The sequence below is a fragment of the Tupaia chinensis genome, unplaced genomic scaffold, assembly GCF_000334495.1.
Source record: "Tupaia chinensis unplaced genomic scaffold, TupChi_1.0 Scaffold000459_1, whole genome shotgun sequence".
NCBI lineage: Eukaryota > Metazoa > Chordata > Mammalia > Scandentia > Tupaiidae > Tupaia > Tupaia belangeri.
Window position 1 is genome coordinate 310,492 of NW_006159968.1, and position 22,580 is coordinate 333,071.

General features: G+C 48.9%; 1 protein-coding gene across 1 annotated transcript in view; it reads left to right on the top strand.

The window, feature by feature from the left end:
• Positions 1–22,580, top strand: part of ZFAT (zinc finger and AT-hook domain containing) — a 217,737-nt gene that overhangs the window by 31,336 nt on the left and 163,821 nt on the right. The window contains exons 2-3 of the mRNA XM_006155514.3: positions 7,856–8,032; positions 21,673–21,924. Of these exons, the coding sequence (XP_006155576.1) occupies positions 7,856–8,032; positions 21,673–21,924 (429 nt within the window). The remainder of the gene's footprint in view (positions 1–7,855; positions 8,033–21,672; positions 21,925–22,580) is intronic.

The window sequence follows — 22,580 nt, forward strand, 5'->3', positions numbered from 1 at the left end:
TGCGGGACCCCCACTTGTGCTCTGCTGCTGATACCAACCTGGCTTGGAGGAGCAGGAGTGCACAGTCCGATTCCTGTGTGGCCTGCAGTGACACTCCAGTGGGGGTGGTAGCTTCCTACTGCTGGTGCTGTAGAAGTCTTGGCTCTGTATTGGGCCTTCTCTGACTACAGCGTAGCCGAAAGTTGGAGAGGGTGCTTCTCTCACTGTCCTGTGGTGGTGCAGGTCTCTCAGAAGGGGAGAGTTTGGGAGGTAGGAACCAGGTCCCACGCAGTGTTTCTCTTTGCAGACTCTGAGGTCCGTCTGCTCCTGGTGAGCTGAGCCGCTGTGCCTGTGTCCCTGCAGGCCTCAACACCCAGCCTGGACGGCACTGCAGGAGCTTGCCCAGGCCTTCCTGTTGGGAGTCCAAAAGACGAAAGACGCAGTGATTGCTCATGACAGCCGCCAGCTAGAGGCCAGAGTCCAGGAACCATGATATATTGTTTGCTTCAGAAAACGTGTTTTGAGTTTTATCTGGGGCCCCCGAGATCCTCCTCGTCGGTGACTCCTGATTCCTCCTCTGCTGTCCTTGGTGCCAAACCTAGCACCAGAAACTGGCTTCCGGGAGGCCAAGGGATGGGCAAGGGGCACCAGGGACACCACCAAGGGGTGGGGGTATTGGTGGTATTAGGATGGTATCCTCGGGGCTGGCAGATGGCGTAATGGTTACATCTTTGGACTCCCACATAGTCACTATGGCTCACATCAGCTTAAAACTCACTCTGGGAATGAGTGCGTGCATGCCCAACATCCCGAGAGGAGAATGGAGAAGAAGGGGTTGCGGCGTGGCCATCCCCCCTGGAGAAGGGTGATTTTTTGCTTTCTGTCTGTCTCTCTCTGGCTCTCTGGTGAGTGTGTGTGCAGTATAGCAAAAAAAACCTCTCTTAAAAAAACAAAAACAACGTGCAGTATAGCAAAAAAAAACCTCTCTTAAAAAAACAAAAACAAGAACAAAAACAAAAAACAACAGCAGAAAACGATGGTACCTTTTTTGGTTTTGCCCTGTCTCTGATACACACGCAGCTAACGGTCTGGAAACTGCTCAGCGACGCTCCTGCTTTCAGAAGGGTGACAAGCATACAGTTCTAATTTTTTGGTATTTTACAGTGAGCATGTGTGCACGTTGCAACTTTTGTAACAAGTAATAATGATAATGATAAAGGCTGGAACCAGGTCCACGTCTTGCTCCAGCCGTTTCCCCCACCACCCGTGCCCCAGAGCAGGTGGGCTTACAAGGACTGCAGTGGGAGGAAGGGTGCTCGGGGTGTGTGCTTGCTGCCAGGGTGGCCAGAGAGCTGGCTGGAGCGTGTGACTCGGGGGCCTGAGATATGAGAGGAGGCACTTGGAGCAGGCCAGCTCCCGCTCCAGCTGGCTGCTTCCCCAGCAGCCACCCCTCAGTCATGCACTGTCAACACCCAGGGGCACTGCGTGAGTCCAGGGGCCCAGTCACCCTCCATAGTGGGTGGGACCTATGAACCCTAGTCTCCTGCACAGTGCTTCTGGGAGGAGGGAGCTCAGAGACCTGGTTGGCGCAGGGTCCCTAGAGCAGGTGGAGAGGTTGGGGTCTCAGATGAGACCTGACTGCTCCTGGCCGGGAATGCAAATCAGAGGTTGGAAGTAAGGAGTTGTTTGTACAATTATTTTAGGGTTTTCCTTTTTAATGGCAGAGTAGCTGGTTAAAAACTAGCAGAGAATTCATGGGAATCGAATGCGCCAACTCCAAACTTCCGTGGTTTTCCTTGTGCTGGATACATCATTTCTCATTGAATTCTTTTGTTGAGGATGAACGCACAGTAATTGGACCTAAAAATGCATCCACATGATAGCGTCTTCATCAGAATTAGCTGACAACGTAATTATGATTATATTTCAGGGCGCGAGATACGTATTTTTCATACTAGTCTGCTATAAAAAAGAAAGTGGCTGCTTTGTTGTTATTTGGTGGATTAACGAGTCCTAGTTCCGGGGTGGGGGCTGTCTGATCCTCTCAGTGTCGTTGGTGCTTTGCTGTTTGCACACAGCTTTCTGAGCACCCACAAAGGACGCATAGGGCGCCCTGGGCACTCGCAGGGGTGTTCAAGAAGGCCAGGTGTGCACCCTGCTCTGGGCTGCTGGTCCAGGCCGTTTTTAAATACAGTCAGGGGCTGCTTACCCATGGGGATGCATCCTGAGAAATGCACAGTCAGGTCCTTTCACCACCATGTGAGCATCACGGAGTGCATTTACACAACTCGAGATGCTGGAGCCTTCCCAACTGCACGGACCCCCAGCCACACACCCGGGCTGTGGAACAGCCCTTAGAATCGTGTGGGACTGCCATTGTGTATGGGGTCCACCCTCGACCCACGTCCTTAAGTGGCCTTGACTGTGCAAGAGTGCATCAGTAGTGGCAGAGCAGACCCCATGTGCTCACATGGCTCAGGGCAGCATTTTGTGGTCCTGTTGTGTGGTGGCAGTTCCTCCCCAGTGCTGACCCTGGACAGTCACGTGGCACTGTGGGGACCCCAGGCCTGGGTCAAGAAAACCTTGTCCCTGCACTTTAGTCCCTGAGCTTCAATCCAGCACCCATGGAATCAGGGTGATGAGCTTGGCTCAAAGAGAGATCGGGGATTGAATGAGATGGAGTTGATGGCAGGATGGATGGGCACCCATGCCACCCATGGTCTGGAGCCCGGCAGCCCTTCCTGCAGCTGCCCGCCTGGGTTCTGGAGGCCTTTCAAGGCAATTCAAGTGCCCCCTCCCGGAACCTTCTAATGCGTTAGCCAGGGCCCTCTGCCCCTCCTCTCACAGTCCCTGCTGCTTGTTCGCCTCACGCGTTTGAGCACACCTTTCTGCTGAATGCCTGCAGGGTGCCAGGCTGGGCATGTGGCTTCAAATCAGATGCCATCCTTGCCCCGTCCGCTGGGAGCTCATCTCCATTGCTGTGTCCTGCCTACTGTGTTCTTTTATCACATCGCTGTTTAGAAGGTCCAGCTGTCTTTCTGAGTTTTATCAGCTATTTAGGAACATTGTAGAAAACATGAAAGTGATTGACAAAAAGTTTTACAGTAAAACATTTGGTGTCTTCCTCTGGCCTGGCTGACTGTTCTTCCATCTCTCCACCCGTAAAGGCTGTCTATCCGTTAGTGGCAGAATTATCTTCACACCAAATAGTTGTGTGTTCCGTTCTGTAAATTACGTTCCTTCTGAGCATTTTCCCGTGCCATTCAGGACTCTGCAGATATGATTTTTAGTGGCAGAGTGGCAGCTCAGTTTGTGGATATGTCTTGGTTAGCCCACTGCCGAGCCCCTGGGTTGTTTTGGGTGCTGCCATTGCCAAAATGGAGTGTCTTGTGCGCCACCCTGTTCATGCGGGGATGGTCATGAAGGCACGATCTCAGGAGAAGGACCCCTGGCCACGGGTTATGGGCAAGCGTCTTTGAGGCTCTTGTCTCTTGCTGATGGCAGTGTGTACCCCACCTCTGCCACCCTCGTGCATGTCTTCATTGCAGAAAAACCATGGAGGGAGACGTGGTCTTGGGCACAGGGCTGGTGCTGAAAGTCGGCTCCCTGGAAACTTTCGAGCTGGCCTCTGAGTCAGCTGAGGGAGGCCGTGCTGAGGCCAAGAGCTGAGGGGTCTTGGGAGGTACTCCTCTGGCTCCTCACTGGCCTTTTCACATGTTCTGAATGCACATACCGTGTTATTTTTTAATTTAAATATAGATGCTGGCCTTTTGTTTGAAGGCTTGGAAGGAAGGGAACTTTTTTTGTTTTTTTAACTTTATTTCTTCCAGGAGACAGAGAGACAAGGAACCACTATGCGGACTTTACGCCCTGACCCACCCTAGCCTCTGCCAGTCTGAATCATGGACATGTGCACACGCCCGGCCTGTATAGGAGGGCTCGGGGGTGCAGACCCGGGACCTTCCCGTGGCTCCAGCATTGCAGGCACTGCTCTACCACCGCACTGCCACCCACGGCCCTGGGAGCCTTTTAGCCAGGGAATGTCACTCGTTTCAGTGCCGCAGCTGCTTGGTGGTGGCTGCTGTCCTCAGCCTGCCGTGGGGCCCTTCCCGGCAATAGTACCAGCCTTTTTCTGGTCTGAGAGGTTAGCCTCCAACTTGGTCCTGTGGTTTGAGTCTACAGCAGTCTGCTCGGACCACTGCTGGGCCTTCCCACCCTGTGCCTGCAGGCACGGCCCGTCTGCACTGCAGCGAGTCCGCTCCCTCTCCTTGCTCTGCTGCCGTACCGCTTCCTCACAGCACCTGCGTGTGTCTGTCCTCCCTGCCTCCTGGAGCGTCCTAGTCCCGCGGTGCCGAGCTCCAGCTGTCACTGGCCGAGAAGCCTCTCCTGCCCACGCGGCCTTCCTGGATCAGTGTCCCCGCTACTGTGTCTGGACTCCAGGGCCTGCATTGCACGGCTGAGCCTTTGGTTTTCTGAGAGTCATCCTGGGTTCGCGTGCCCCTCTGCCTCCACTCGGGGACTGCAGGTTTGTCCCCATGCAGCAGGGCTGGACACGTGGTGAGTGCTGAGGAGCCGCGTGCCCGCTGACAGCAGATGGCCAAGGCAGGCGGCTCCCAGGGTGCTCGGTCCCTCTGCTGGGGGGACAGCTGCGCGGTGGTGTAGTGACAGCTGTCTCCAGCACACTGTCATAATAGATGCAACAGAAGTTTCATTAATTTAATGTCGTGCTGTGCCTTTCAACTAGGGGGCCCCTCCTAATCTCTCTCTGTTCCCAGGAGCTCTGCTCTGTTCAGTGTCACAGAATTCCCTTTCTTGAGAGCTTCATGGGAACCAAGAATACTTCCAGGTCAGCTGGGGGTCATTTCAGTAAAATTGGTAAGATGTGGCTGTCTGTGGCACTTGTGTCCCCATGAAGTGGCAGCCCCTTTGTGTCAGGGCCTGGGCTTCATGCCTGATGCATCCGTGTCCCCTGAGCCTGATGTGGTCACTGCTCAGCAGCTGCTGAAAAGGACAGATCTGAAGCCGATATGAGCTTCTGGGATCGTGTGCTCCTCTGCTTTGAGTTCTGTTTCAGACTTCGCAGGGTCTAGGGTGCTCAGGTTTTAGCTTAACTTGGAGGAATGCAGTGCGTGGTCTGCAGGTTGTGGGGAGCTTGACTCTGCTTTCTGCCCTCCATGACTTGAGAAAGTTGCTTATCCTCTCACTGCCTCAGTTTTCCCGTCTGTGGACTGGGGGTTAAAACCACATTTTACCTCAGTTATGGGATTGTTGAGGGTTCAGCAAAAAAGCTGAAAGCAGTGTATCAAGAGAAAAGCAACACTGTAAGTCTTCTTGTTTGGGAAGCATTTTTAGTTCTTTAGTAGTAAGTCCTTTCTTGTAGAAAAATGTGTGGATTAGCAGTGTTCACGAGAGGTTTTAGGCAATGCTCACTTTGTTGAATCCTGTCTCACGTGTGGTCTGGTACACATTGTCCTATGTCATTGCCTCGTTCATGGTGAGACCCCTTCTGTGAGCCCGTGGAGGGGCTCCCTCCTAGTGCTGCAGAGCCCGGCAGGTTTTCTCCTCACCCCACAAGGCTATGTGGGCCTTTTGCCTTTCTCATCCCTCCTTTCTTTTTTTTTTTTTTTTTTTTGAGAGTTTTTTTGCTATAAGGCACGTACACTTGCTAGAAAGCAAGAAATCGCCCCCCAGGGGGTGGCCACACCACAATCCCTTCTCCTCCAGTCTCCTCTCGGGATCTTGGGCACGCACGCACACATGCCCGGCGTGAGTTTAAGCCCCCTGGTTTGGGACTCGAACCGCGGTCGACTACATGGGAGTCCAGCGACATAGCCATTACGCTAACTGCGGAGGATAGTAGGGCAGTCTTCCTGGGTGCAGGCAACATGGGGTGTGTTGTCCAGAGAATTTAAAAAATGCAATCACAGCAGTTGAACACTGGTATTCTTTTTGTTTTATTTTATTTAGAATTATTTTATTTAATTTTATTCATTATTATTATTTAATTTGACTAGGAAGAAACAAAGAGAGAAAGAGGGAAAGTGAGAAAGCAAGGTGCCATGCCCAAGATTCGAACTGTGGTCAGCCATGTGGGAGTCCAGTGTCTAACTACCACTCCACCTGCCAGTATACTTGTTTTTTTCTTTTTTTTTAACTTCATGAGCTGTCAGTTCTAAACAGTGCAGTGATAAACACCCCATTTCGGGTGGACTTCTGTCCCTGCACACACCCCTGCATGCCACTGCTGGTGTAGACCCTGGCTCTGACCATTGACCGGAGCCAGGTGGGGGTGGGTGGAGATGAGGAGGGGCTGACAGGTGTGGTGGAGGCAGCCCCCAGCTGCTTCCAGTGGGTGGGAGGCCAGGTCCACGGCTGACAGTGAGCAGGGGCAAGGGCTCGCTCTCCTATGACCACCATACCTTTGTCGGTGACAGCAGAGACAAGAGCCTAGCGATCTCATGGGAGCACTCCAGGAGGGCAGGGACAGAGTGTCCATGGGAGCCAGGCAGGAGGGGTGACTTTCAGCCGTTTCCCTGCGCAGGGAGGGCTGGGCTGACCCAGAACAGTGCTCTCCTGTGCACCCACTGTGTTCTTGCCGCCTGGTTGGTAAAGGCTAGCCTGCGTTTCCTGTTGACTTCCAGCCCCCGGAGAGACCATTGCTGCTTCTCCACGCTCACCGTGTTAACTATACTCGGGGACTGGAGTTGGGAATTGAACCTGCATCTGTCTGGCTTCAAAGCCATTGTCATCAAAACAATTCTTCTGGGGACCAGCAGGTGGCATGGTGATTAAGGTGCTGGATACTCCCACATGGCTGACCATGGTTTGAGTTCCAGACCTGGTGGCTCGCTTTCTCACTGTCCCCCCTCTCTCTTTCTCTCTCTCTGTGTCTCTCTCTGGTCACATTAAAATAAATGAATAAATAAAATAAATATTAAAAAAAATTCTTCTGTTTTTCAGTGTAAATTTTAAGTAATAGAAAAGAAAATCTGGCTTTTAAGTTGTATTGGGTCCTAACTGACTGTTTTGTGTATGCCTATAATTACTATGTCAGACTCAAAAATGAGCCTTTTTTATTATGTTTTTCTGCCTAGTATAATGGGATGAACACAATGGATTGTTAGTAAACTTTTGTGAAAGGTGGTATTTCTCCCTCCCCACGGGGCATGTGCACTCACTGGAGAGAGAGAGAGAGAGAGAGAGAGAGAGAACACCCTCCGAAGGTGGCTGGCCATGCTGTGGTCCACAGTCCCTTCTTCATTCTTCTCCTGGGATTCTGGGTGCACCTGTGCATGTGCCCGGTGTGTTTCTCGAGCCGTCGGTTCTAGAACTCAGACCATGCTGTCAGGCACATGGGATGCAGCTTAACTGACCCGGTGACAACGCTTTTAAGTCAGAATTACATGGCTCACAAAGATCCGTAGCTCCCATCCTTTTCATTCTTAGCTCTTAGCTCCTGTGCAGTCACTGAGAGGTGCTGTGGCCCTTCAGGGATACCACTCGGTGAGGTTTTCCTCACACCTCGGCTGAGACCAGTGGGTGTCAGCGCAGCCCTTTCACTGCAGGGGTAGGGTTTCATGGTTCGAGTTGCATGTTCAGTGTTTACTTGACTGCACTCATAATGGAGTCCGGATTGGAGAGTGGATTTTGGGGCCAGGGAGGTCCACACTGGGCACTATCCAGAAAGACTGTGGTTTTGAAATACTAAAGAAAACTGTCTGGCAGCTGAGGCCACCTGAGGTGGGTGTGAGCCTCACATGGCAGAGCTGTCCACCAGAGGGGCTGGTTCGGAGGGCAGCCTTCAGGATTTCCTTTGGCAGTTGAATTACTGTTTAGATAATAAGATGAAGTAACATACTCTTTATTTTTCTTACAGAAAACACGGCCATCTTCATGTGCAAATGTTGTAACCTTTTCTCACCAAATCAATCCAAACTCCTCTCCCATGTTTCTGAGAAGCACACAGAAGAGGGGGTGAACATTGACGAGATCATCATTCCCCTTAGGCCTCTGAGTACTCCTGAACCCCCGAACCCAGGCAAAACTGGAGACGGTAAGGGGACTGTGCTGGGCGGGGTGCATGCTCCTCATACGGTGCTCTCACTGATGCCAGCTTGCTCCTGAGACTTGACACCCCCTCTGAGTTTCACAGGGGTAGAGAAGCAGAGGAGACCCACATTTCTGACCCAGAAGTCCCAATATCTGTTCACTTGCAGACGTATTCAAATCAGATCGTCTTTGAATGGCACTCCCTGGCCTCCTGTAGGCCTGCCTGGAGACAGTGAGTGAACGAAAGCAGTGGTAGTCTCCAGCAGTGTGAGGAGCACGTGCTTGCTTTCAGGGGGGGTGATTAACGGGGCCCTCGCACCACTAGCCGCATTCCCCGAAGCCGACGACATTACTTCTCCAAGTCTCACTTTGCTAATAAATAGGTCTGTCACGTGGCGGGCTGTGAGGACTGAGTCAAAGAATATGTCTACAGCACACAGAGGACGGTAGGGAAGTGGGTATAACAAAATGATTAGCAATAAGTGTCTGTAATCTCAGAAATGGCATTTCCAAACGGATCATGCGTATGTGAGTGCGGACACAAGTTGCAGAGCTTCAGTTCACATGGAGTCCTTCGGGGTCATGGGCAGTGTGCAGAGTGAGGTCCATCTTGTCTGCTGTGTCCAGACACCTCCTGCCCAATGATGTAGATGTAGCCAATACGTGGATTAGGGAAACCATTCAGGCACTGTAATTAGGTCCCTACAGACAAAGAAAATATATAGTGCAGGAGGAACAGCTGCAAACTAGAGACAGAAACATCCTCCACAAAGCTATTTTTATATGATGAGGGACAACAGCCAGTCTCCTGGCAGAAGCCCAATGTATGGCAGTAAGTGTCCCATCGCAGGATTCATTAGCCACACTAATAATCCGGTTTGTCTTTCCTGGGAGTATTCAGACTGGCATTTCTAAATAGGCTGGCTATTGATCATCTGTCGGATGCTGTTAACAAGGAGAGATGCTAGACCAAAATGTTTTGCTTAACAAGTCCCTATGGCCGTTCCCAGGGTGCTTGGAGAAATATACCTGACAGGATTGTGCTGAGAAGTTAGGAAGTTCTGCTGGTACTGTTAGTGGCATAGGGTGAAAAGCGAAGAACGCCCAGCCTACGAAACGTGGTAATGGCAAATGAGGAGACACAGTGAGCATTTGTATCGTTGTGACCATCAGCCGATGTTGGGGTGTCCCCATGCATGCCACAGTGCCTCCTAGGCCTTGTGGACAGCCTGATTTTCTCCCATTCAGAGGAAGCAGGGTTGAGGTGGGAAGTTACACACAATCCCATCACTACTGAGAGCACATGTTTGATACTCGGCTTTGGGGAAAGAGAAAAGAGGGACGTTTACGTGGCCACTGCGAGTCAGGATCTTCTGGTCGTGGGGCCTTGCAGTTCAGCCTCCTTCAGTCTACATACCCAGGCTGGAGAGGGTAAGGCCGGGCAATCCTGACCCCAGGAGGGGAGCTTGGGCGACGTTCACGGTGTCACCTCCCTGCTGCACACTTAACATACCTTAACTTTTTAGAGAGTGTAGCTTCTCAGACAGAGGAGAGGGAGCCACAGCTTTGTTCCAAAACTTAGGATGTTTATGTGTCTGCCCCAGAGCTGAGCATGGACTCAGAAAAACAGGTACTCTCATTTGTCCAATTCATCTGAGGGGACTTAAAGTATGAGTTTATTTCAGTGCAAAAAAAAAACTGCAGTCCATGTATCATTTTTTTTTTTTTTAAATTGTCAGTGGGCATGTGGACTTAAGAGAAAGGAGAGCGAGGAGGGGGGAGAGAGAGAGAGCGAGAGCGAGAGCGAGAGAGAGAACGAGCGAGCACTCTTTGATGGGACGTGGTCATGCTGCAACCGTTCTCCATCTTATCAGGATCTTGTCCATGTGCACACATGTGCCTGGTGTTTTTCGAGCCACCATGCCCAGGATTCAAATCATGGTTGGCCGTGTGGGATCTGCCTTTCCATGCATAGCATTTAAGCACCGTGCTGTGGGCAGGCCCCATAGTTTTGTAAATAATACACATTTTTAATGAACTTTTAAAAGACACTTTATGTGACAGAAGTCATGTAGATTAACACAGAAAGAACTCTGAGAATGGCTCTCACAAAGCTTTTTTTAGCTTTCTTTGTTAATGTTTTCTTCTTATTAAAATGAGATATGAATAAGAAAATCATTTAAAGTTTTAAATTTCTGTTTTAGATGAGAAATAAATAAATGATGATAAAGCAGATGGAATTTCCTGTAGAACTGTGTTTTGTAAGGTGCACACTCTGACCTCTATGCTTCCAGGACCTCCTGACCAGTGTCAGTGAGAGGTCGCTTCACCTGCTCAGGGCTGGTCCTGAGCTCCCCCTCCCTAGAAACCACCCTCCTCACTTCCCTACAGCCACCCCCCCATGCCCATCCTCCCCGTCTCTGATCTACATCCAGGGTCGGGCCTGCAAGGGGAGCAGCAGCTGCACTGAATGGACAGGCCTCTCCTCTGCCTGGGAAGCCCCTGTTTAGTGTCTGCCAGGTTCACTCTTGCCTGTTCCCAGGCTTCCTTCAGCTGGGGGTTGCCTCACTCTTCTCTGGCTCAGAGTGGGGTTGGATGCCATTTCTCTGGGATCCCACAACTCCAAACTGCAGTCCATGTATCATTTTTTTTTTTTTAAATTGTCAGTGGGCATGTGGACTTAAGAGAAAGGAGAGCGAGGAGGGGGGAGAGAGAGAGAGCGAGAGCGAGAGCGAGAGAGAGAACGAGCGAGCACTCTTTGATGGGACGTGGTCATGCTGCAACCGTTCTCCATCTTATCAGGATCTTGTCCATGTGCACACATGTGCCTGGTGTTTTTCGAGCCACCATGCCCAGGATTCAAATCATGGTTGGCCGTGTGGGATCTGCCTTTCCATGCATAGCATTTAAGCACCGTGCTGTGGGCAGGCCCCATAGTTTTGTAAATAATACACATTTTTAATGAACTTTTAAAAGACACTTTATGTGACAGAAGTCATGTAGATTAACACAGAAAGAACTCTGAGAATGGCTCTCACAAAGCTTTTTTTAGCTTTCTTTGTTAATGTTTTCTTCTTATTAAAATGAGATATGAATAAGAAAATCATTTAAAGTTTTAAATTTCTGTTTTAGATGAGAAATAAATAAATGATGATAAAGCTGATGGAATTTCCTGTAGAACTGTGTTTTGTAAGGTGCACACTCTGACCTCTATGCTTCCAGGACCTCCTGACCAGTGTCAGTGAGAGGTCGCTTCACCTGCTCAGGGCTGGTCCTGAGCTCCCCCTCCCTAGAAACCACCCTCCTCACTTCCCTACAGCCACCCCCCCATGCCCATCCTCCCCGTCTCTGATCTACATCCAGGGTCGGGCCTGCAAGGGGAGCAGCAGCTGCACTGAATGGACAGGCCTCTCCTCTGCCTGGGAAGCCCCTGTTTAGTGTCTGCCAGGTTCACTCTTGCCTGTTCCCAGGCTTCCTTCAGCTGGGGGTTGCCTCACTCTTCTCTGGCTCAGAGTGGGGTTGGATGCCATTTCTCTGGGATCCCACAACTCCACGAATGTGTCATTCCTGTCTTTTCTGATAGTGCTTTTGTTGCCTGTTTTTTTTTTTTTTTTCTTTTTTTGAACAGTAGGAGGAGAAGGGATTCCGGTATGGCCATCCCCCCGGGGAGTGATTTCTCTTTTTCTGTCTTCATCATCCACTATTATTTTCATTGCTTTTATGCCTTCCACTATTTCAATCTCTAACATGAAGTGTGGGTAGTCAGTACATATCGAGTGGATACATACACTATCTTTCTTTCATATCCTGGTTTGCTTCTCTCAGCAATAAATCCTTCATATCTGACCACTTTCTATCAAATGCCAGGGTCTTGCTTTTTTATGGCTGAATAGTATTCCATAGAGTGTATGTGCCACACTTTTACCATCCATTCATCTATTCATGGACATTTGGGTTGGTTCCATGTCTTAGCGATCGTGAATAATGCTGCAGTAAACATTGAGGTACAAGCGCTTTTCTTACTGAATGTTCTCTTGTCCTTTGCGTAGATGTGCAGAAGTGGGATTGCTTGCAAATGGTAGTTCTATTTGTAGATCTTTGAGGAACCTCTATATTGTTTTCCACAGTGGCTGAACCAGTTTACATTCCCACCAACAGTGTAGGAGAGTTCCCTCTTCACCACAACCCTGCCAACACTTAGCACTTTCTGTATTTTTAATCTTCACCATTCTGACAGGGGTGAGGTGGTATCTCATTGTGGTTTTAATCTGCATCTTCATTATGATGAGGGATGTTGAACGTTTCCTCATATGCTTTTTTGCTGTTCAGATGTCTTCCTTAAAGAGATTTTTGTTCAGCTCATTTTCCCATCTTTTAATTGGGTTAGACATTTTTTTTTCAGGTAAGCTGTTTGAGTTCCCTGTGTATTCTGGTTATCAGTCCCTTGTCTGAGGCATATTTTACAAAAGTGTTCTCCCATTTTGAGGGTTGTGGATTCACACTTGTTACTCTGTCTTTTGCTGTGCAGAAACTTCTTAATCTGTCTATTTTAGGGATTATTGCCCATGCTTTGGGAGTCTTATTTAAGAAGTCTTTGCCTACTCCCGTGTCTCCCAGACTTTCTCCAGTGTTTTTCACCTGGAGTTTTAGTTTGAGGTCTTAGGTTCAGATCTTTGATCCATTTTGAATTGATTTTTGTTAATGATGAAAGATGGAGATTCAGTTTCATTCTCTTTTCTTAATGAACGCATTTATAGCTATAAACTCTTAGAACTGCCTTTGCTGCATTCCATGAGTTGGGTATATACTATTTTTTGTTTTGTTTATCTCAAAGTGTTTTTAATTTCCATTATGATTTCTTTCCAGACTCATTGTTTATTCATTTCTTTTTCTTTCTTTCTTTCTTTTCTTTTTTTTTAGAGGTTTTTGCTATAGGGCACATTCTCTCGCTAGAAAGACAGAGAGAGAGGAAAAACCCCCCCCCCCCCACCCCGGGGAGAATGGCCTCGTCTTAATCCCTTTTCCTCCATTCTCCCAGGATCTTGGGGACACCATGCACGTGTGCCCGAATGCCATTCATTTCTATCAGTTTTTTGAATTCCCTAAATTCCTTCTTATTTATTTCTAACTTCATTCCACATCCATTGTATGGTTTCAGTTCTTTTAAATTTATTGAGACTAAGGGCCGGCAGTTGGTATAGTGGTTAAGGCACTGGACTCCCACATGGTCAACAGAAGTTCAAATCCTGGACCTGACAGCTTGGTTTCTCACTCCCCTCTGTCTTTCTCTGGTCAAATAAATAATAGTAATAAATAAAATAATTATATTTTTTGGAGAGGTTTTTCTATCGAGTGTGAGTGCTCGCCAGAAAGACAGAGACAGAAAGACAGAAAGCAAGAAATCACCCCCCAGGGGGGGTGGCCACGCCATCTCTTCCATTCTCCTCTTGGAATCTTGGACTTGTATGCACATGCACCCAGCATGAGTTTAAGTCACTGGGTCCGGGACTCCAACCACAGTCGACTACATGGGAGTCCAGCGACATAGCCATTATGCCAACTGCTGGTCCCAATAAAATAATCCTTAAAAGATGTATTGAAACTTGATTTATAGCCTAGCATGTTTTCTATCTTGTTCAATGTACAATGTGCACTTGAGTACAATTAGTATTCTGTTGTTCTGTGACAAATTGTATATAGATATTAGATTATGTTGGTTGTAGTGCTTTTCTTTTTTATTCACCATAGTGTGTGTGTGTGTGTGTGTGTGTGTACACATGAGAGAGAAAGAGAAGCAACCTCCATCCATCAGATGTGGCCACACCGAATCGCCTTCCTCTGCTCCTTCAGCTGCAAGGTTTCCAGGCACTTGTGCATGCACCTGGCATGTTTTCAGGCCTGACCAGGCCAGGACCATGAACTGTGGTTGGCATTTGGCACACTGCTGACTGCCACAGAGACTGGACTGGTTTCCAGTGTTGTTCAAGTCTTTTGATTTTTGCTGATGCCCAGATTTCATAATTGAAGAATATGGGGTTTAGAGAGTCAGAGGAGTTAAACTCATTCAAGGTGACCTGGTTAGTAGGTGGGAGAGCGTGCTTTAGGTCCAGCTGGTCTGATGGCTCTTATGCATTCTTGTGGTAGTCTGGGTATGATCACATTCTTACCATTGAGCTCACTTTTATAAATTTTTCCTTTTATTAAATAATTTACTTTTGACTTAAATTCTTCTTGAATACATTTTATTTTTCATTGTATATACTGGAATATTAATTGTCTGTGTAGTTTAATTTTAAAAAGTATTTCTTGAGACTTTAATTAAGCTCAGCCTCTTAATATGAAAAAATTTCTTCAAAAGTCTTTCCTTCTTTTTCTCTTTGTGAAAGTTCATAAAATTTGAGGCTTATAGAGGCTTAGTTTCTCTCTAATGATTTCCATTCAGGTTTAACCTTCACAATTCATTTTAAGTTGAGAGATACTTGAAATGGTTTAATTAAACCTTTAACTGAGTAGTAATTGATTTATTATTTTGGTCTCCTTTTATAACATGAAGGTTCCTAAATCCTTTAGTTTATTTTATAGCCTTTTAATCTTTTTTGCTCATGTAGGAAGTGGTATTCAGAAGGACCTTTCATTTTCTTGCTCTTTCCAATCAAATCTCTGGATGTGATCCAAGAAAAAATTGCTTAATGGACTAAACTCATTCGTGTGTGTGTGTGTGTATCTGTCTGTGTATATGAGTCTGAGAGTGAACATGTGTGAGCCTGCATGTGTATATGTGCGTGTTCATTCACCTTGAAGGAAGTTGAGCAATTGGGCTCACTTGAGGAAGAATTTATGTGAGTCTCCTGAAAACCTAGTTTGGGGCCTTACTTTTCTTTGCCATTGCAAACTCTCTGTAGGAACTCTTCCCATTCTCTTCTTACTTTTTCCTTTCTTTTCTTTTCCTACTTCTATTTCTTTATTCCTTAGCTGCTTTTTTATATATCTGGTTACTGGGCGAGGTGTGGGGTCAGGGGGTGCCCAGACAGTGTTCTTGCTTCTGCCTCCCTGGCTGGTGGATGGTAGGGAAGCGAAGAGGCCACTTCAGTGCAATGGGGTGAGTTCTTCAGGGTGAAGTCTAGTTTGAGGGTAAGAGGTGGCTGTCCAGGGCAGGGTGGTATCAGGTTCAGTCTGCCTGCTGCCTTTGTCTCTTCTGGACATTTACGGCACAGTCATCCTGCGTATGGAGGAATGTCACACTCGCTGTTTCAGTGACAGCTGAAGCCTGAGCCATCCTGTCTGCCCTCGGGCACGTGGGTGCACAAGCAAGGGCACACATCTTTAAGTCAGGTAGACATAAGTTGCAATCCTGGAGCTTCCACACCATTGCCAAGGCTGTGGCTGGCACGTTGGTGCCTTTGTGCAGATTATGGAAAGGTGACCACATCCTGGGCAGATGAGTTAGTGACAGGCGCTCTTTCTGGGTGAGCAAATGTAAGGTGTGCTCAGGGCGGAGACAGTGCTGAGCACACAGCCTGGCTAGTGGAACTAGGCCCTGGGGAGCTCCCAGTCCTGCCCTGTAGCCACGAGGCCCTACACAGGCAGATGCCGTGGCCCCTACAGGTTGTGATTTGTTACGTGACAAAGGGAGTTAAGATGCCGGTCTCTTTCAGGCCCTGAGACAAGTGCATGTGTGTACGTAGTGCCTAGTACATACGTAGTGAGGCACCTCCAATAGTCTCGTGTCCAGGTGTGGGGCGGTCCGGGAGCTGGGTACAGTGAGTTCATAGCTGCACGGGACTTTCACTTCCTGCAGAACTTAGGGGAGGTGTCAAAGCGTGTTACTTCTGTACTGTAATTGAGCTGACCAAAGGTCTTGTTATGACCTGGGTGTGGTTGTACTGACTCTGGGGCTAATAGGTTCTGTCCTGGTTCTGCCATTTATTAATTCTGTGACCTTGGGGCACATTCATTTTTGTAAATTTAATTTGATTTTAATTTTGTTTATACATTTAATTACTATACATCACTTAGCTTGTAAAGTGAATTTTCCCAACATGAATACACTTTACACCAGTCCAGTTGAGGATAATATACATGTTATCATCAACAGATAATAATCCATTTAATCTTCTTAAACCTCAGTGTCCTCAACTTTATAATGGGATAATACTAAACCTCCCTCTGGGTTAACTGCGGAAGCACCCGTGTTGGTGCCTGGCAAGGTGCCTGAGATGTATGTGCTTAATCAGTTATTGCTGTTATTTCCGTGGTACGGCTGACAACCCCACAGGGAGCAGGCTGGGGATGCCTCTGCTCCCCAACCTCGCCTGCTTCGTAGAGCAGGACACAGCCCGTCCCGTAAAGGGGATGTTGCGTTCCTCATTAGCCAGAAGGCTCCCTCATTTCTGATCAAGAATTGATTGTCTTCCCTATTGCCTCCTGGGCTTTGTAAATAAATGTTAGGGGGATTGACCATCAGGGTGCAATTAGACCTCCAGGGTGTTTCAAAATTTCTTGACTTGGTGTGAGTGGAGAGTGGCTGCCAAGGGAAAGTGCGGGCTCTCTCCATGACTTTAGGCGTGTTAAAATGTGAGTCGCTACTTCTGTGTGGGGTTTCGGTGTGTGAGCAATTCAAGAAAATGCCGAAATCAAGGGAAGAGCGCCTGTCGAGCCAGGTTGAGCACCCTGGTGTGTATACCAGGAATCGTTTCTGTCAGTGAACTGTTCTTGAGAGAAATTCCAACTCAGAATATTAATAACCGTGGCCGTAATAATAACCGATGGCCATTTATCCATCACCTCCTACGTACTGTGCTCCACGTTTTAATGGATCGCTTCTATAATGGTGACTATGAAATGGAAGCAGTCTTGTGTTTATTTTTCACATTGGAAACTGAGGCGCAGTGGGAGTTAGAACCCAAGTCTACTTAACTCCACACCACTGCTCTCTGTACCACACCTATTGGCTCTATGGACACGTCTAGAATTGGCCTCTGTTACACGTGCCCGAGAGGTATATGATTCAGCAGAAAGGTTTTTGGTTTGGAATAAGGAAGCCCAAATCCCGGTTGTGCCCGCTCAGCAGCGAGTTCTGAAAATGTGCGTGTCACTTGAATCTTTCAGTCTCTCCTTTCTTTCCCTGTTGAGGAAATCATATTTGCTACATCCATCTCTGAGGGTTTTTATAAGGATGAAACGAGATCATAGCTGGTAAAGTGTCTTGCAAACTTGATGCGCAGATAGAGAGCTTCCATTATTACGTTTCTGGTAATGTTAGGCTATTTTTTTCATCATACTCACGCTCTTTTGATTGGATTTAAAGACCTTCAGCTCGTTCTTTCTGTCCCTTGCTGGTTTTTGGCCTTAGAACAGCAAGGGCATCTTTTAAAAGAGGAAGCCGTCCTCATGCTGTGGATTTCGTAGCAGGGCAAAGATCACCGTGGCTCAGTGCCTTTCTTCCTAGGGAACTTGGGACACAGGGTGTGCCTTACTTTACCTTTTATTTATTTATTTATTTATTTATTTATTTATTTATTTGTTTGTTTATTTTATTATTTATTTATTTGTTTGTTTATTTTATATAATCATCACTTACTATGTCTCCTGCATATCCAGCTCTGTTCAAGACCCTGTGTGAACCAGGAATTAAAAGGGCAGGTAAAACCTCAGGGCTTATCATAGAAGGTGGATAAACAAAACACCTGGAAATGGCACGTGTGCATACACACCCCCATGTGCGGCTTACACTGTAGTGAGAGCCAGTGCGAGGTGACTGCCTGCTGGGATAGCTGGGGACAGCCTTGCAGAGGAGGTACTGAGGTTTAAACTGGCCTGAAATGCTAGGATTGGCACTGGGGGTTGGGGTCTGATTGGAAGTGAAGGAGGCAGTGACAGGCAGGGAGGTAGTACAGATAAGTAGGGAGAGAGAGGATTATCTATGCATGTTTAGGAAGGGCTAGAACACTGCACTGAACAGTTGAAGAGGGAGAGGGGGAGGTGGAGGTGCCCTGCGTGTGTGCATCTGTGTGTGTGCATGTGTGCCCTCAGGGTTGGGCCCGGTGCTATAGGACCTAGAGAACCAGGTCTAGAGTTGTGGGGCAAAGGCATCCAGAATGATAGATAGTTCTAGAGAAAGGCAATGGCAGTAAGACGAATGGTGGAAGCAGAGGAAGCTTGGAGCAGAAGGCTGCAGTCTGGAGACCAGGTACTGGCATCTGGATGGCAAAGTGTCCATAAAAGTGCAGAGGATTTATTGGGCAGACTTCGTTAGGACACAATCCATAGTGCTCAGCGACAAACTGAAGAATGGAGTTTAGAAGGGAAGAGAAATGAAAGATAACTCCATTAAGTTGTTTTGATTTAGAGGTTGGACTGTTTTTCTTGTTCAGTCCCGAGATTCTCAGCTCTTTCATGAAATGTGGGTAGCTGACAGTTGCACCTCGTTTTCAGTGCTTAAATTATCCAAGTTCATTTATGAATATTTCATTTTTAGCTAGCTAATTGGTCATGAGGATCTGAATTATGGATGTAGCAAGATGGAAGATTAGTTTTGTCACCAGCGTGTCTGAGGCTTTCCAAAGCATTCAAGGCCAATCCTGCGTTCCTGCCTTGACGAGAGATTGCACACTGCTCGTCGGTGTAATCCACGCAGGCTTGTCGGGTGCCTCCTGTGCCGGGCGCTGGACTAAGTGCTGCGGGTGGTTGAAACAGAACCAGGGCAAGGACTCTGCCTTCAGGGAGCCTCCAGTCTAGGGAGATGGAGACAGATGACGCCGCCGTGAGGCTCACGGTGCATCTTTCTGCCATCTTGGGGGTGCACTACCTTACACATGGGGTGTCGGGCACAGGGAGTTCTGCGCAGCTGCTCTGTCTGGAGAGAATGCTCTGTGTCCTGCTTCTCTGAGTTTGCCAAGCCCAAGGTCAGTATCAGAATTTGCCACAAGACTCTTAAGTCTGAATAGACCAGCCACAAATTTTGGGGCTCTCCAGGGCCACCCTCACTTCTGATCAGCCAGCTACAAATTCAAGGGGCCGTAGGATCTTTCTTGGGCTTGGTAATGTGCTAGAAGAACTCATGAAATTCAGGACAGTGCTTTGCTTATGATTTTGTTGTCACTATAGCAAAAGAGTACAGATCAGAACTAGCTAAAGGAGAGATGCAGGCTGGGAAGGTTACTCCTCCCCACCCTCCCCCTGGAAGCCTTGAACTCCCCCAGCCACAGGACACAATGTTACTTGAGAGTATTACCTTCCAGTAGAGCTCACTCCAGCCTTGGGTCCCCAGAGCTCTTATTGGGCCTGATGATGTACTGCCAGGCAGGATAGGCTCCAGCCCTTTCTGGAGCTGCAGACCAACAGGTTTGTTCTTGGGCCCTGCAGAGATTGGGCCCCCATCACAAATCCTTCTGTTAGTCTGTTTGGTGGCCAATGCCTGCAGGAGGCCTGTAGATACTCCTCCCAGAGAGGCATCTAGGGGCCCAGAGATCATTCCCAGTACTCAGGGCAGAGGCTGGACCCCGCTTCGCCACGCAGCTGTGCCCTTGCAGTGTTGCCGAGGAGTGCTTGTCCATGGGCAGCAGGGCAGAGTCTGCCCCAGGGGGTTCCTCCTGGGCCACACACGTCCACGAGCTTCATGCACCACATCTGCACAGCTCAACCGACACGACATGAGGTGGGTGTCATTCTAGCCTCTCTGCTAATCCTGCTGCTGGGTTATCGTTTGCTGCTTCAGTAGGGCGTGCGAGTACATGTGGTTATGAGGAAGGATCGTAGGAAAGTTTTAATGGCTTCGAGGGCATAGTCTGTCCTTGCTCTGTGTTCCTTCCTTCCCGTCAGCTCCCTGCTCCCAGCTCATGAGTCGGTTCCCCTGGACTCACAGCTCTGTTCTCCTTGGTGAAATCCAGGGCTGGAGAAGGGTTCCAGGGTTTTGTTTCTTGCTTCTGTCACCTGGTCCCTCAGTTTGCCATCACATTGTGAAGTGCCTTCTCCTGGCCTGTCCTCCCCATGCTCGGCACTCCCCAGTGAGAAAGCCCCAGTGCTGATGCCCCGGTACGGAGGCTCTGACTGGGAGCTCTTGGCCAAGGCTGCTATACTCTTGGTATTGCACTGGGCAGAAGGGCTGATCCTGGAGGGCCTCCTTCCCGCATGGGTCTCCTGCCTCATCACAGCACTAGTCACCTCCAGTTCTCAGGACCTATACCAAGACCGGCCTCCTTGTCCTGGCCCCTGCTGTCATGCTGTCAGTTCCTGGGACTCTGCCCAAACTGCCCTGCCCATCTCTGCCCTGTGTCCGCTCTCCCTTATCTGCGAGCACAAGTGATCAGCTTACAGGACTCTGAGGGTGCTGCAGCAGACAACGTGTGACTGTGCAGAGCCCTAACTTTAGAGAGAGCAGGGAGGTACCATAGAGATGCCCTGAACCCAGATGAGCTCACCGTGATGTACCAGAGCCAGGGCTCCTGCCTCTGTCCTCACCATGCAGTTCAGAGAGGACTGCTGAAACGCCACGTCTCAGTCAGATGGGGCTTCAGCCATGGCGAGGTCAGCCAGGCTGGTGGTGGCGCCCTGCTTGGCCTCTCTCAGGGACGCCTCTCCAGTCAGAGTACCCGAGACCATGTCACTCCACCCTGTCACAACATTTTGACGCCTGCCCTCTGACCCCCTCACCTCTCTGAATCCCCACCTTTGCTCAGGAGACCATGCCTTAAACATGAATGCTAATTAAGAGAAATACAAGTTATAAAAAGGTTTGGAATTTGCACCCAGGCAGCACTGGTTGTGCCATTTAGAATCATTGGGTTACTTGGAATCCAGAAAATGTTGTTGTCATCTTTAGTCCTGTAATTTGTGGCTTTAGGTGTAATTATGTCTCCTCTTTCTTGCCAGGACAGTTTGACTCTAGTAATAACGACTCCTTGAAATCGTCTGAGTTGATGTATAACTCATTACGGGCATGCACGCCCAGCAGCCCAGCAGCCTTTGAGAATCCTTTGCAGAGAGGGCCTTAAGCAGTTTCTTTTCTTTCTTTCTTTTCTTTTCTTTTCTTTTTTTTTTTTTTTTTTTTTTTTTTTTTTTTTTTTGAGAGGGTTTCGCTATAGGGCGTGTGCGCTTGTCAGAAAGACAGACAGAGACAGAAAGTGAGAAATCACCCCCCAAGGGGATGGCTACGCCGCAATCCCTTCTCCTCCATTCTCCTCTCGAGGTCTTGGGCACGCACGCACATGCGCCTGGCATGAGTTTAAGCCACTGGGTCTGGGACTTAACCGCGGTCTACTACATGGGAGTCCAGCGACATAGCCATTATGCCAACTGCTGTTCCCAGCCTTAAGCAGTTTCTGAGAGCTGGATTTAATGGAAATGGTGGTTCCCAGGGGCAGGATCCATGTACTGGGGGCCGAACCTCACCCCCTGCTCTACAGAGGGAGCTTGTGCTCCCTGGCAGACGGAGAGTCTGAGTCAGAAGTTTAGGAAGTCCGTTATCTATTGGTACGTAGATGGCAGCAAGATGAGCACTAAAGATATTGTTTGCAGCTGCTAATTTTCGTGGACTGCATCTTGAATAAAATGTGCAACTCAAACGTGGTGCCACTTGGGAGGTGAGTTCATGGTCTGCACCGTTGCCGTGCGTGACTCCACCGTGCCCTCTTCTTTTCTCTGTAGAGTTCTCAGTCATGAAGAGGAAGAGAGGCAGGCCTAAGGGGTCCACAAAGAAGCCTAGTGCCGAGGAGGAGCTGGCCGAAAACATCGTGAGCCCGAGCGAGGACAGTCCACTGGCTCCGGAGAACGGAAGCAGCCCGGCTCCGGGCAGCCTGGAGTGCAGCAAGTGCTGTCGGAAGTTCTCCAACACGCGCCAGCTGCGGAAGCACATCTGCATTATTGTGCTGAACTTGGGTGAGGAGGAAGGAGAGGCAGGTACGTGCTGGCGGCGGGCTGGCCGGTCAGCTGACGAAGAGACACAGCTGCTGTAGCAGTTCTTCCTGGTCCAGGATGGCACCTGGGCCCAGTATGGGGTCCAGGAAGTGTACTGTTCTGAAGAGCATCTGGAAAGTGCCATTTCCATAGTGATTGTGGACAGGCCTGTCAGTGGTCTTTGAAGGGATGGTGTCACCTGGTGGTTGGTGCCCATGGTGTGCAGGTCCGGGGGCACTTTAGGAGATACTTTGGGGCTGTGGAGTTGGTTCCCCTTGGTGAACATACGCTGGGAGAGAAGATAATGCTTTAAAATGCAAAATGTTAGAGTCACACTGCCCTGGCAAGGAAGAGAAGAAGTAATTAAGTTGTAAAGGAACGAATGTTCTGATAGGAGGTCCAGGGTAGCTGGGGTCACAGTTTGGGTGGATTAAAGGAGGGAGAACCTCCTAGTGATTGGATGGGGCCACCTGAGCTCCAGCTCAGAGGTGAGGGTGCTCCAGGCCTCTGTGAGGGACCGTGATTGGCTGGTGGTGGCTGAGAATAGACTGGCTGGTACCCTGAAGAAAGTAAGGAATGTTGGGTGCTTCCTCCGGGTAAGTCCGCGGGTGGGCCTCAGCTTCGAAGCAGCTGCTCAGGGAGGCCACAGGGGAAGAGCG